The 14,580-nt window shown below is 44.6% G+C and overlaps 1 protein-coding gene across 3 annotated transcripts in view; it reads left to right on the forward strand.

Annotated features, from left to right (window-relative positions):
- Positions 1–12: 12 nt before the first annotated feature.
- dars2 (aspartyl-tRNA synthetase 2, mitochondrial) overlaps positions 13–14,580 on the forward strand; it is a 42,074-nt gene continuing 27,506 nt past the window's right edge. Inside the window, exons 1-8 of one of the 3 annotated variants that reach the window (XM_034104039.2) lie at positions 333–754; positions 1,657–1,756; positions 2,431–2,497; positions 2,650–2,751; positions 4,210–4,305; positions 4,382–4,505; positions 6,175–6,221; positions 6,392–6,498. In XM_034104039.2, coding sequence (XP_033959930.1) covers positions 577–754; positions 1,657–1,756; positions 2,431–2,497; positions 2,650–2,751; positions 4,210–4,305; positions 4,382–4,505; positions 6,175–6,221; positions 6,392–6,498 — 821 coding nt within the window. In that variant the 5' untranslated portion in view covers positions 333–576. Of the gene's footprint in view, positions 755–1,656; positions 1,757–2,430; positions 2,498–2,649; positions 2,752–4,209; positions 4,306–4,381; positions 4,506–6,174; positions 6,222–6,391; positions 6,499–14,580 lie in introns of all 3 variants that reach the window. The other 2 variants (XM_034104040.2, XM_034104042.2) reach the window with 2 other exon arrangements.

A 14,580-nucleotide genomic window follows, 5' to 3' on the forward strand; every position in this document is an offset into this window, starting at 1 on the left:
ATGAATGATGTGAAATATAATCAACACTTAAACTTAGTTACACCTGGAGTAAAATTACAATACAAAGTCATTCAAGTTTTGCTCAATTGTAAGTAAACCAATACTGGTAAGTGCAGCAAAAGAAAATATGTTCTAGTGTTTCAATAGCTGCGTTACAAAATGAGAATACATTTAAGTCTAAATTGGATCTGTGTTGTAAAAAAGTATGTAAAAAGACAATATTACGTGCGTTTAAAAAAAAGAAATGTTGCCGATCGACTGCTTTGGTCTTTATGGCGTCACTTCCGTTTACGCTTCCTTCCTTCCTTCCTACACACATGGATTAGTATGGATCTAATGTGAAATGCTGCAGAAAAGCCCATCCACATTAGCAGAGAGCAGTGGAACATACGGAAGTAGGAGCGGACACAGTGACAGCCTGCCCCGGTCAGTGGAGTTCAAGCGAGTGTTATTATGGTGCCATTAGTACACCAAGGCTCTTTATAGCCTGAGTGTGCTCCATTCATACACAGCGACAGCCCGCTGTGGGACTGACGGAGGTTATCTCAGCCTGCAGCTTCTCGGCTGTGGAGCACCATGTTAGTGAGGAGCAGGCACGCGCTGCTGAGAGCGTGCACTGCTCTCAGGGCTCGCGCTGTCTGGTACCAGAGCTCACCCTCGACCTCTAGGAAAGGACCCCTGCTGCTGGGGGCCCCTCAGCTCAGACCCCTGAGCTGCACACACACACCCTGCAGGGCTGCTGCTGCTCACACAGGTACTCTAAAAGTGATGGGTGCATCATGTGACTGTAATGACTCACTGAAGGTGAGAGGGAACAGATCCACTGTACCTGACTGCCATTAGACAGTGACGTCATTCAGGGTCCAGGGTGAACACATGACTACAACATGTTATGTTGTAAATGTAATCTTCGGCATCTATTGCACGTCTGTCCGTCCTGGGAGAGGGATCCCTCCTCTGCTGCTCTCCCTGAGGTTTCTCCCATGTTCCCTTTAAACTGTGGGTTTTCTCCGGAAGTGTTTCCTTGTACGATGTGAGGGTCTAAGGACAGAGGGTCTAAGGACAGAGGGTGTCGTATTGTCATACTGATATTCTGTACACACTGTGAAGTCCACTGAGACAAATGTAACATTTGATTGACATTGATTGACTATAATTGATTGACTATAATGTTAGGCATGGGACGATAAATAAGACATTTTATTATACGATTAAACTAGCAAAAATAATTTAAATTCACGACATTATCTTGATAATCATTAAATGTGGGTACAATTCTTAAGATGGCACTAAATCATATTGGAATCAGTTCAGCGTACATTTTTTAAGCAACAATTAAGATTATCAGTTAAAAACAAACATCAAACCATATGAAATAAGGTATGGCATAGGGTCCATCCGCATTATTAATATCTATTTATCACACATTTTGTATCACATAATTTCACAATGGCATTAATCACTAATGTCATGCAGCCCTAATGCTAATGCTAATTAGTCTTAATCATGAATTAATAACGCTTTAGTTTAGTAACTTACCAGTATTACAGCGTGCTTGGAATCATTAATTTGAACAATGATAATGTGTTAAAGATAACAATGTGATCATATCAACATGTACTGTCCTGCCCTGATCCACATGAGTCTCTGTCCCAGGGGCCAGCAGTCTGTCACTCCGGAGCCACGCCTGTGGAGAGCTCCGGGCACATCATGTGGGGGCGAGCGTCACGCTGTGTGGCTGGGTCCAGTACCTCAGGTGAGACTCTGCAGATAGATACACACGTTGTTCATCCCACATTGAGAAAGCATTTACATGTTCCATCTGACAGTACGTCCAGAAGAAGAAGCCGACTGAAAACGGGGACGTTACGTCAGACTGTGGGGAGAGATGAGACCTGATCTCAGTCAGGAGGGCCAGGCTCTAGGACCATGAGCAGGGTTGGGAGGGTTACTCTAACATGTCATCCATTACTATAGTTACCTGTAAACAAACATGTAATCAGTAACCTATTCAGAGTATCAACATATCAAAGTAATGTAACCTGATTACTTTCCATTACTCTCGGATTAGCTCAAATACAATGCAAATATATAACAGAGAAAGTAAATATAATAAGATGTGTATTCTGTAAGACAACAGAACAATGTGACCGTAGGAAAGAAGACACGTAATCGTGTTTCATTGAATCCTTTACTCCCAGGCCTGACTAGGAGTGTCTTGCTCCAAAAGCCTGTGGTGATGACATGTGTGGGTCTTCAGGACAGGTGCTGGGTGTCAGCAGTACCTGGTACTGGCTGTACCTGTCCTGTCCAGCTGCACAACCCTAACCCGTGTAGATACATGTATATCACAACCTGGCACTTGTGTTGTGGGGAGCAAAGTTCCCAGCACTCTCCAGACTTTTTAAAAACAGTTCCTGCCTCCGACAGGCAGGACCTGTTTGTCATCCTGCGAGACTTCAGCGGCCTGGCACAAGTCCTCATTCCTCAGGAAGAAGTAAGGATGAACAAACACCACAATGCAGTGTCTGTAAATGCTATTGCAGCAAATAACACTATTATAATAATACTAACGATAACTCCATGTACTGCTCCAGTTCTCTATATGTTTACATTGAACTTCTTTTTTATTTTCTTCTGTATTTGAAGTCAGCGAGTCATTTGAGAGTGGGGCTGTGTGGTCTCACAACGGAGTCTGTCGTCAAGGTTACAGGAACAGTCAGACGGCGCCCAGCGGGGCAGGAGAACGCGGTTAGTGAGTGGCAAGGAAGCTTCTGTGCATGAGGTATTGAACCGGTCAGGGGGGGATGCTGAGTGGAGCAGACCCTCCTGGGTTCGCCTTAAAGAGCTGTGGGTTCACTGCTGGCTCAGATCACATGATACTGGGTCACATGACACTGGGTCACATGACACTGGGTCACATGATACCGGGTCCTTTGTCCTTCACACATCATCCTCAGTGGTTTAGATTAGATTCCACTTCATTGTCATTGAACAGAGTACAAATACTAAGACAACGAAATGCAGTTAGCATCTCACCAGATGTGCAAAACAAGCGGAAAGAAGAGTTGTTCATGCTATCATATAAATATATAAATATATATATATATACAAACTGATTTATTTACACTACAGTATAATGAGGTATACACATTATTAAAAGCAGTAAAGAAATGTAATACACCATAGATCAGGTATGAAAATAGACATTATAATACAGACACTATGGACAATAAATATGAATATACCACAGACTGTAATTTACATTTGAAATAATATGATGTCATACTTTATACATTGCATCCAAAGCAATAATACGTCAATGCTTACAATGGAAAGGGAGGTTTAAAACCTTAATAACATCAAATAACTTAACATGGGGACAATATGTTAAATAACAAATATTTAGATTTGTTTTTGAAATAAGAATGAATCCAGCAGAGAGCAGCAAAGACCATGTGGAAGGCTAACATGTAACTATCTTCTCTTTGTTGGTGCCTTCTCCCTCAGTGCAATACACACATTCAGGAATGTTGGAAATAACTTCCAAACTTACTTTTTGTATTCAACGAGCCGCTGGCTGTACTTTAGCGGCAGAACTGAGCACACTTGAATAGGATAGTTATATTCATCATTGCACATCTTCCTCTTATCATCCAGCCGTGCTTACGTGCTTTAAGAGTTTTTATTTAAATTCACAAGACATACATTATATTGAAGTACACACGATAATGTGTATTGTATTTCACTTTAATGTATTGTTTGATGTGTCTTTATTAGCACATTTAAAGTATGTATCATTTTAAATGTGCCTCAAAAGCTGCGACTAAACACGGCCCGCTTTAGAAGAACATCTCGTGTTGAAGCTGACGATTCATAAAGGCATGCCGTCAGTGGTCCGCCACCACCACTCCAACTACTGACCTATCAGGAGGAGGCCGTTCTCAAGCAGCTGGACATTCAATACGATCATGTAGTAAAACCCGGGAGGGCAGAGTATTGTTCCCACACGTCTGGAACATATGAGTGCATCGCTGAGTCAGCGTAAACCATATGAAGCATGTCATCGCTGAAGAGCTGCAGGACCATTTAGCTTCAAGTTCCCATCTACTGTACATTGTCTAAGTGCTTGCTTTGAGAAGTACTTGGAGTGCCCTTTGTGTAGGAACTGCTGTGTAAATCCAGTTTGCTCCGGTTTGATATGAGCAGGGCATGCCGACAGGAGAGATAGAAGTCCTGGCTGAGAGCGTGGAGGTGTTGAACGTGTGCCGCACGCTGCCTTTTGAGATGAAAGACTTTGTCAAAGTAAGTCACTACTTTGCACATTTTAAATGATATTTTATTATTGTTATTCATTCTGAATGATTGTGTTTTTGCACAGAAGTCAGAGTCTTTGCGGATGAAGTACCGCTACCTGGACCTGAGGTCGCCTGAGATGCAGAGGAACCTCCGGCTGAGGTCCCAGCTGGTGATGAGGATGAGGGAGTTCCTCTGCAACCAGCACGGTGAGCAGAGCCAGGACCAGGGGGGTTCCCTTAGAAGTCATTAGTTACCTGTTAAGAGAAGTAATCCCTAACCTAATCTGAGCTTCAAAATATAAAAGTAATGTAATCTGATTACTTTCAGTTACTTTTGGATTAGCTCAATATCAAATGCAGTGCAAATGAATCCAAGAGAGAAGAAATATCATTTAGATGTTTTTTTACTGAAGTGCTCTAAGCCCCTGTCACACTGTCCCGAACGTGACACCCGATGGACACACGATAAAGGAAACGTTCAAATTGGGCTGTGATCGTAGCATCGGGCCATTCGTGAGGGCGTCTGAGCCATCGTATGACCGCCGGTGGAGTTTCTCGGGCTCCGGCAGCAACTTCGTGAGCGGCAACTTCGTAAGGCACTCGTGAGGGCATCTTGTCAAATCGTGTCATCTTCGTGTTATCATCGGTGCATTCACCCTCACTCTGATCGGGGCGAATGCCCGATGGCACCGATGATAACAAGATGCCCTCACGATGGCCTTACGAAGGGCAACATGGACACACGAATTCAACACGAAAATGAACCTTCGCAGGGTCCTTCGGCTATTTTTTGGTATGCCAAAGATTTTGCCACCGCTCACGAAGTTGCTGCCGGAGCCTGAGAAACTCCACCAGCGATCATACGAAGGCTTCAGACGCCCTCACGAATGGCCCGATGTTGCTACGATCACAGCCGAATGTGAACGTTTCCTTTATCGTGTGTCCATCGGGTTGTTTTACAACAAAATCATGTAAACATATTATGTAAATAACCCAACTTGTGTTCTGTGAAACTAAAAAGGATATAATATATTATTTTGAAGGAGAGTTGACAGGAAGTAGTTGTTTCTATGGAAACAACATTACGGAGAAAACGTAATATCTTCTACATATAAAGACGGATAAAGTAAAGAACAAAGTCTGAAGATATCAGTACAGTATCATAGTACTGTAACATCATTGTTTTTGGTACTTTCATTGCGGTTGTATGTCTTAAATGTAATGTAAATGTTGCCTTCGTGTGGTTCGGGGCCATCTTCGTGCGAAATTCACAATTCCATATTTGTGTGTCCATCGGTTGTCAACTTCGGGACAGTGTGACAGGGGCTTTAGGTCAGACATCAGAACAATGTGACCGCAGGAAAGAAGAAACCAAGATATTTAGGATCAGAAACGATTTATTTTATTTGAAAAGCTGCCTTTCATGAAGCATATTCATTCAGGAGCACATCACAGCTGAAACCCATGAGCGCAGACTAGTTTAACAAAGCAGGAATACGATCAGACAGAACATGCTCTGTTTTATGAATTTATAGGGGAGTAAAAAAAGAACACATGAATCAGGGTACTTGTATTCGTCCCACAGGGGGAATGTAAATGTGTTCCAGCAAGTAAAGAGCTTCATATTAATTAAGAAACATGCATACACATATTAAAGATACAAGTAGAAGTTACATCATTTCCTGATAATGTAATCCATTACTCCTCAACACACACACACACACACACACACACACACACACACACACACACACACACACACACACACACACACACACACACACACACACACACACACACACACACACACACACACGCGTTTCCTCTCAGATGCATGGACGTTATCCAGCCGTCTCTTTTGTTCTTCTCATTGTAGGTTTTGTGGATGTGGAAACTCCCACCTTGTTTAAGAGAACACCAGGGGTAAGAAGATCCTTCATTATTTAAATATTCCCGCACAGAATTCAACTCACTTTGCCCATCAAACAGTCGAAGCATCTGAGCATGCTTCATAATAGGAAGAGACGACTTGTATGTTCTGCTTCCCTCAGAACATGTGAAGGCCACACTCTGATCATGGTCTTGTGTTTCAGGGAGCCAAAGAGTTTGTGGTTCCGTCCAGAGAGCCGGGCCGCTTCTACTCGCTGCCCCAGAGTCCTCAGCAGTTCAAACAGCTGCTCATGGTGGCCGGGGTCGACAGGTAAGGGCAGGGCTCGTCTTATCGGATTATTAATGTGCGTCTGCTGAGGGGAACTACAGTTCTCTGTACAGCCCATCTACTGTAGATACTTTGCACCTGCGCTCTTATGGTAAAACATATTTTAAAAAAAAATACAATTGTATTTATTACATCACATTGCATTTAGCTGACGCTTTTATCCAGAGCGACTTACAATAAGTGCGTTGGACCAACAAGATACAACCTTGAAGAAAACAGAATCATATAAGTACATCAGGCTTCATAGAGCAAAACATTTCAAGTGCTCCTCAACTGGCTTTAGCTAAGCCAGCCCTTTATTAGTATATAAGTGCTTTGTTAGTAATTCTATCGCTCGAAGTGGAGTCGAAAGAGATGAGTTTTCAGTCTGCGCCGGAAGGTGTGTGAGCTGTCTGCTGTCCTGATGTCAATGGGAGCTCATTCCACCATCTTGCAGTGAGGGTGCAGCGAGCCGTTTGACTGATGCAGAGCGGAGTTTATTTATTATAAACTTGTTAAAAGTTGATAAATCCATTTAGCGAAAATGAAGGCTATTAAAAAGTATTAAACGGCATTTTCCAAGGTATTAAGAAGGTCCACAGCAACGACAACATGAAAACCCTTTATTTGACTACATGTCGGGAAACCCCCTCAAGGCCCCATTCATAGCGCGCCGTCAAATGCTTCTTCTTATTTTAAGTTTGGTTGCCTTGCTCCGCCTGGGGGGGGTAAGGAAGAGTGTGGGGCGCCACTGATGGTGATGAAAGCTGCTTCGAGGGGCCCCCACAGACTCTAGAATCGCCACTGTCGATGGGGATCAAAGCTGTCCGGTCCCACATGCTAAGTGCTAGCTAGAAAGTCCCGATTCTCCCGATGACCAATCCGTGCCTCCCCTGACTGCCCGTCGCTGAAACACACCGCTGCAGTGCAGACTCACTGAGCAACCAATCGTGTCGATCGTCGCCTACCATGCCGTGAACTATGCCGCGAGATAAGTAACGTGACACTCTCGTCGCCACCCCTCTCGCCTGAGAAGCTCCGTGACGTCTGCGTCTGAAGTTACTTTACTTTGGTAGTTATCACCAAATAACCCAGTAATGTTACAGCTACTTAGTTGCTGTTCGAGCTAGACTCTATTTCAATGTAGTTTTGGTATTCAAATGATGTTACACCTCTTGTATGCCCTGAATGCAAAAACAACCACAGACAAGAATATATCTTTTTAATGATCAAAATGATAACAAAGGCTGACAAATCAGGAGAAGCCTGTCTTCCCTTGGTCTCCAGGAGAAGCCTGTCTTCCCTTGGTCTCCAGGAGAAGCCTGTCTTCCCTTGGTCTCCAGGAGAAGCCTGTCTTCCCTTGGTCTCCAGGAGAAGCCTGTCTTCCCTTGGTCTCCAGGAGAAGCCTGTCTTCCCTTGGTCTCCAGGAGAAGCCTGTCTTCCCTTGGTCTCCAGGAGAAGCCTGTCTTCCCTTGGTCTCCAGGAGAAAACGCCACTCTATATCACCAAGTTTTCATAGTTTTGTGTGTGAAATAGATCGCTGCAGTGAACACGACTTTATGTATTTGTTTATGGTGTATTTGATATGGAGAGATGCAGTATACATAGACGTTCAGAGAAGAAGCAACCCCTATCTATTGTTTATTTCGTTTCATTTTGGCCCCATTAGGAGGCAAATATAAAGTTAATGTGCGGAGATTATAATGTCCCGTTTACTAACATATGTATTGTTTTATGATGTTTAGTTGACAAAATAGTCACATTTTGCTGCACTCAAGCATACATCTGAAGACAAGAGTTGTGTCCCCCTTTGGCCACAAGGGGGAGTATATATATTGTATATATATATATATATATTATATATATTTTGTATAGATGTTACAGAACTTTGGCAATACTATATGAAACTATGGTCATGCTAATTGAATGTAATTGAGTATAGCTTTAAGTGAGCTGTCAGGAGGAAACGAAGGTCCACCAACACATCACTCTGCTGCTGAGAGGCTGTACACAGACCTGACACGATGTGCTGCAATGTCTGTGTATTTTTGAAGAAAGCCAAGTAAAGGAAGAAAGTAATAACTCGCACTGAGTCTTAATACATCACTTTATTTCATTATTTTCCCCCTTCATTTGAGAAACACTATCCAATGATTTATTATGTTTGTGTTACACACACACACACACACACACACACACACACACACACACACACACACACACACACACACACACACACACACACACACACACACACACACACACACACACACACACACACACACACACACACACACACACACACACACACACACACACACACACACACACACACACACACCATTACTGAATTCATTGTAAAACCAAGAATAACCTACATACAACAGTAAGGAGCCCTGGCTCAAGGACGGACACAACAAGGACACCACACATGATTCTTTTCCAATTACAGTACATTTCTTTAAAGAAAGTAACTCAATTGTGATATCAGTTCATCAGTCATGTGTGTGTAGTGTATGGGTGTGTGATGTGTCATCAGGGCCGGACTGGGACCATAGGTCAGGCTGAGAAATATACACCCAGCCAGGCCATACCAGTTTGTTTTGCTGGATGTATCGTCAATATTTACAACGTTGTTGCCCTTAGTGATAGCCCTACAGTTTAAATCTACTACTCAAATAGAAATATATGGAAATAGGATATTGTTAAAAAAAAGTGTGCATATGTATTTGGGAACCTTTCCATGTGAACATGTTTTATTTGGGGGTGGACCTCAAATCCTATAGGGGGGTCCAGGGGCATGCTGCCCCGGGAAGATTTGTTTTTTGTTTTGGAGTTAAATGCATCACTCACTTTGAGTAAAGGCTACTGATATCAGCTCTGCTTGCTCAGGAAATATGCATCTGCACTATCTCGATGCAACCCGCTTCTTTCATGCTCTTCAATTCCCTGGTGAACATGCTTCCATGCCTGGATCAAAAGGCCTCTCTGTGTCAACTTCCTGTGCGTCTCTTTCGCTGTCCCCTCAGTTGCAATTTCCCTTGTGCTGGACCCTGAATGTTGACTTGTCTTTTCAACCTCCTCAGCATCTGCTGGTACTGAATAAGAACCAGCATTGGGATTAAACTCTTATCAATAACTATAGTAACTTATTGAGAGAACATGAACATAGCTTGCGTATACTGTTGTCATTACATTTCCTTTGGTTGTGTTCAGTGTCAGTCATAGCCTATTGAAACAGTTTCCTCTGTACCTGCCAGGTCTGTCCACTGAGCTCTGCCTGCATCTCTCCCTCAGGGCCGTCACCATCAGCATCATCTGATAGTGGAACTGAATAAGGAGAAAATGTAATAATCACATTAACTATTTATGAAATAACATTATTCAAGAACATATATTATGCAACACTTATTTTATCACTAAGTTGAACCTGTATTTGCATGGCCTAATACCATAATGATTGTCTCCCCTTGAGACAACATAACCATCTCAAGTTATCTTGTCAGCTGATCGCTGCGCAGCGATCAGCTGTTCCCGAGCGAGAGAGAGAGCTGCTAGACACAACTCTTATTAATCCCCGTACCAGATACTATACAATGCTAACGGAGGCGAGACGTACGTTATTCACACGCTTATCCACACGTACGTTATACACGCGCATATCCACACGTACGTTATCAACACGCATATCTAAAATAGCGCTTTCTAAGCTACGCCGCCACCACGTGAGCGCGTACTTTGAGCGCACCTATGATACGCCGCGGTGACATCTGACATTGTCGTGACGTCGCCAGTATTCTACGTCAACTCATTCAAAATTGATGGAGGCGTTGGCGCACGTTGACACGTTAGTTCTCCGCTCAGCAGGGGCGTACTGGCCATCGGGACGTTCGGGACGAATCCTGATGGGCCGGTAGCCCGGTACAGGTGAAATTGTAATCAGCTTAATGCTTGGCCCATGTATACGAGTGAATGTGGATCGCTTTATTTAGTGATCGGATACGATCGGAAAAACATTCCATGTAAACGGCGCTATTGATAGGTTGTCAAACTTGTCAATCTTATGTTTTTTGAAAGTAGGCTAATAGATGAACTGAAGGGGTTGGGCCGGGAGAGATGAGTCGTCTCTTCCAATAGAGTGGCGAAGTCCCTCCCCTTCCGGTGGACCTCCCATCAGTCCACTCATCAGACAAGCTCCCTCGCTTCACTTGATGATTGATCAGTAAGTCAGCTAGCGAAATTGAGAGACAAGCTAGAGAACAGTAAAAAAAGAAAGGGTGGGGCTGAAAAAGCCAGAATGAAAAAACGAAAATTGCTACAGGAAGATGCTGGAACATTTCAAAATCACAGAGCTGTTTAGTAGAAAGGCTCCCGCTCCCAGTCGCAGTAATAAGGAGGAGAATGAGAAGGAAGATGATGAACCACAGACCCGGCATATAATGACAGCAGGTGCCGTGTGCAGGGCTGTGTTCATTTATGTTACTGTTAGCAATAGCATTAGTTGACTGAGAAAACCGTCATGAAAAAAGTTTAGCAATGTTACGACTAGTATAATATGCCCACGGCCAGTCAGAAGCTAGAATGCCAACCTAGAGAGCCAATCAGAACCTAGCACGGGCTGGCCAGACTATTATATTGTGCATACAGTTAGATTCATTAGGATAGAGTCATATGCTCATAATATTCCAAGTTAAATTATATAATATTATAATTTTAAATAATTATATTAAATAATATTCAATAATAAGGACACAGAGATGTGTGGCCAATCATTCATTTTAGTGATTGACATTATTGTGCATGATATTGATATAATATTGGTAATTTAATTGATTGCTGATGTTCTTCTTATGCAGTTGACCCTGAGGAAAGTGAGACAGCTGCAGGGTCCAGCACAGTTGACCCTGAGGAAAGGGAGACAGCTGCAGGGTCCAGCACAGTTGACCCTGAGGAAAGGGAGACAGCTGCAGGGTCCAGCACAGTTGACCCTGAGGAAAGGGAGACAGCTGCAGGGTCCAGCACAGTTGACCCTGAGGAAAGGGAGACAGCTGCAGGGTCCAGCACAGTTGACCCTGAGGAAAGGGAGACAGCTGCAGGGTCCAGCACAGTTGACCCTGAGGAAAGTGAGACAGCTGCAGGGTCCAGCACAGTTGACCCTGAGGAAAGGGAGACAGCTGCAGGGTCCAGCACAGTTGACCCTGAGGAAAGTGAGAAAGCTGCAGGGTCCAGCACAGTTGACCCTGAGGAAAGGGAGACAGCTGCAGGGTCCAGCACAGTTGACCCTGAGGAAAGGGAGACAGCTGCAGGGTCCAGCACAGTTGACCCTGAGGAAAGGGAGACAGCTGCAGGGTCCAGCACAGTTGACCCTGAGGAAAGGGAGACAGCTGCAGGGTCCAGCACAGTTGACCCTGAGGAAAGGGAGACAGCTGCAGGGTCCAGCACAGTTGACCCTGAGGAAAGTGAGACAGCTGCAGGGTCCAGCACAGTTGACCCTGAGGAAAGGGAGACAGCTGCAGGGTCCAGCACAGTTGACCCTGAGGAAAGGGAGACAGCTGCAGGGTCCAGCACAGTTGACCCTGAGGAAAGGGAGACAGCTGCAGGGTCCAGCACAGGAGAACCAAAAGACAGGGAGATGCAGACTGATGAAGTGAGCTTTGATTACTTTGTCCGGCCTCAGGCTAAAGATATAAATACATTTTTCGCATACCACCCTCAACAACCCCCAAAACAAACAGTTACAAATATCTACAACAACAAAGATGGAATCAATAGAAAGTGGCTTACATATTGTGAGAAATCCAACTCACTCTACTGTACAGTATGTTTAGCGTATGCAAAGCCATGTGCAAATTACAGCTCATTCATTAAAGGAGGAATGACATCTTGGAAGCATGTACATCAAAGAATAGAAGAGCACGAGAAAGACCAAGTCCACAGAGAAAGTGCAGAGGCATATTTTATGAGGGCTAGTAAAGCAGACGTAGCAAGCCTACTCAGTGGCAAACAAATGTCTCTACACAGAGACCATGTCAGAAAGAAACGGCAAGTCATGGAACGTGTCATAGAAGTAGTCAGAGTCCTTGGAAAGCGTGGTCTAAGCTTTGGAGGCAAACCATTTGAAGCAGCATACACTTGGGAGAAAATGGCTGACCATGGCAACTTCTTGGAATGAATCATCCTGCTCAGCAAATACGATGTCTGCCTGCAGGAACATGTCACCCAATGTGTTGAACAAAGCAAGACGCTGCATGAGACCGGGTCTAAAGGCAGAGGGTCCTTTGTCACTCTGCTCTCAAAGACTACAGTGAACAAAGTGATCAATGTCATCAGCCACTTAATCCAAGAAACCATATCTAGGGAAGTGAGGGAGGCAGGCATGCTTTCTGTGCCGATCGACACAGACCAGTGTGCTGTTATCCTCAGGGATGTGACCACGAGAGGCTCTAGCTGTGGTTGACTGTGAGTCATCAACTGGACAATATTTTGTAGAGCTACTGAAGACAACTCTGGCAAAGGTGGACATTGATCTTCGGAATTGTGTGGGAAACTCAACCGATGGAGCGGCAAACATGCAGGGCCAATACAAGGGGTTCTCCACCTTGCTCTCCGCAGAGTCTCCCAACCAAGTGCACATCTGGTGCTACACACGTCCTGAACCGTGTGCTAGGAGACACCACAGGCGTTGTGATAGCCAGTGCATCGCTCTTCTCACTTCTGAATGATGTTGCTGTATTCATCAGAGAGTCATACAAGCGTATGAACATATGGGAGGAAGTGAGTGAAGACACACGACACAGACGGCTGTCTCCAATCGGGGAGACGAGGTGGTGGGCCAAGGATCAGGCTCTGAGCAAGATATTCGGGTGTTTTGGCAATCCTGACCGTGCCTTGTTTATTGACTTGGTGTCAACATTAACAAGGATTGAAGAAGAGGACTCCATGAAGCCACATGTCAGAGCAAAAGTCTGGGGGTACACAGAGTCTCTCCTAAGGTATCTCCAAGTATCTCCAAACCAGCGGCATGGACTTACCGACTGCCCATCGGTTAGTAATAGGGACCCAAGAGAGCCTCAACAAGTGTGTCAGGGGTTTTGATGAGGCGAAAAGAGCAGCAGATGCTTGTGTGGAGTGGGCCAATGCCAAGCTACAGGAGAAGGAGGACTGGCACGTTGTGGTCCAAGCTGTGCTCCCAGAGAAAGAAGGCCATGCCAGGTGAGTTGGCTGAAGATGAGCCTGTGTCAGACGCTGAGGCAGACTACAGGATCAAGGTCCACACTGTCCTTCTGGACACAGTCACAGAGAGCATTCAGAGTCGCTATGCTGCAAATGGACCACTCTGCGCAGACTTTGCATGTCTTGATGAAGGAAATGGGCCTTCCAACAGAAGCATTGCAAAAGCTGAGCGAATGCTTGCAGAAGTATGATGAAAGAGCCACTGCTGGAAGACTGCAGGCTGAGCTGTCAAGCCTGGCCAACTGTTGGGAGAGACTGAAGATGCCCCATTTGGATGCATACAATGTCAGGACAACCGGAGGGGAGGATGGAAGAGAAGAAGACCTGGAGCTAGAGAACTTGCAACTACTGCAAAAGCTGTGCTATTTGTGTGCATCATGTCTTGTCACAGTACAACTTGCTGACTGGTGCCTATCATGTCATTGGATTGGGCTACAAGTTCCTCCTAACACTGTCATTCAGTCAGTTGCCTGTGAGAGGACCTTCTCCACACTGACATATGTGAAGAATCGACTGAGGACCACCCTGACCCAGGAGCATATGGAGGCATTCATGCTCATGTGCACAGGGTCGCAGAGACAAGTGAGCTGCTGCGACACCTGCTGGTGATGTAAGGTAGAACAGTCTGAGAGGGTATGTGCCTGTTGTATAGGGGTGTTGAAAATAATCGTTTCTACGATGCATTGCGATGCGGACGTGGACGATTCGGTCTTGATGCAGTGACGGAAGATAATCGGTTATAGAGTAGTAACGTTGATTCCTGATTTTCCGGCCGCGACTTTACTATAACGTTTTTTTTTCTGTCACTTTAATATGAAATCGGTCGGTGACGCAGAGATCAGGGAGCAGACG

The sequence above is a fragment of the Pseudochaenichthys georgianus genome, chromosome 17 (assembly GCF_902827115.2).
Source record: "Pseudochaenichthys georgianus chromosome 17, fPseGeo1.2, whole genome shotgun sequence".
NCBI classification, from domain to species: Eukaryota; Metazoa; Chordata; class Actinopteri; order Perciformes; family Channichthyidae; genus Pseudochaenichthys; species Pseudochaenichthys georgianus.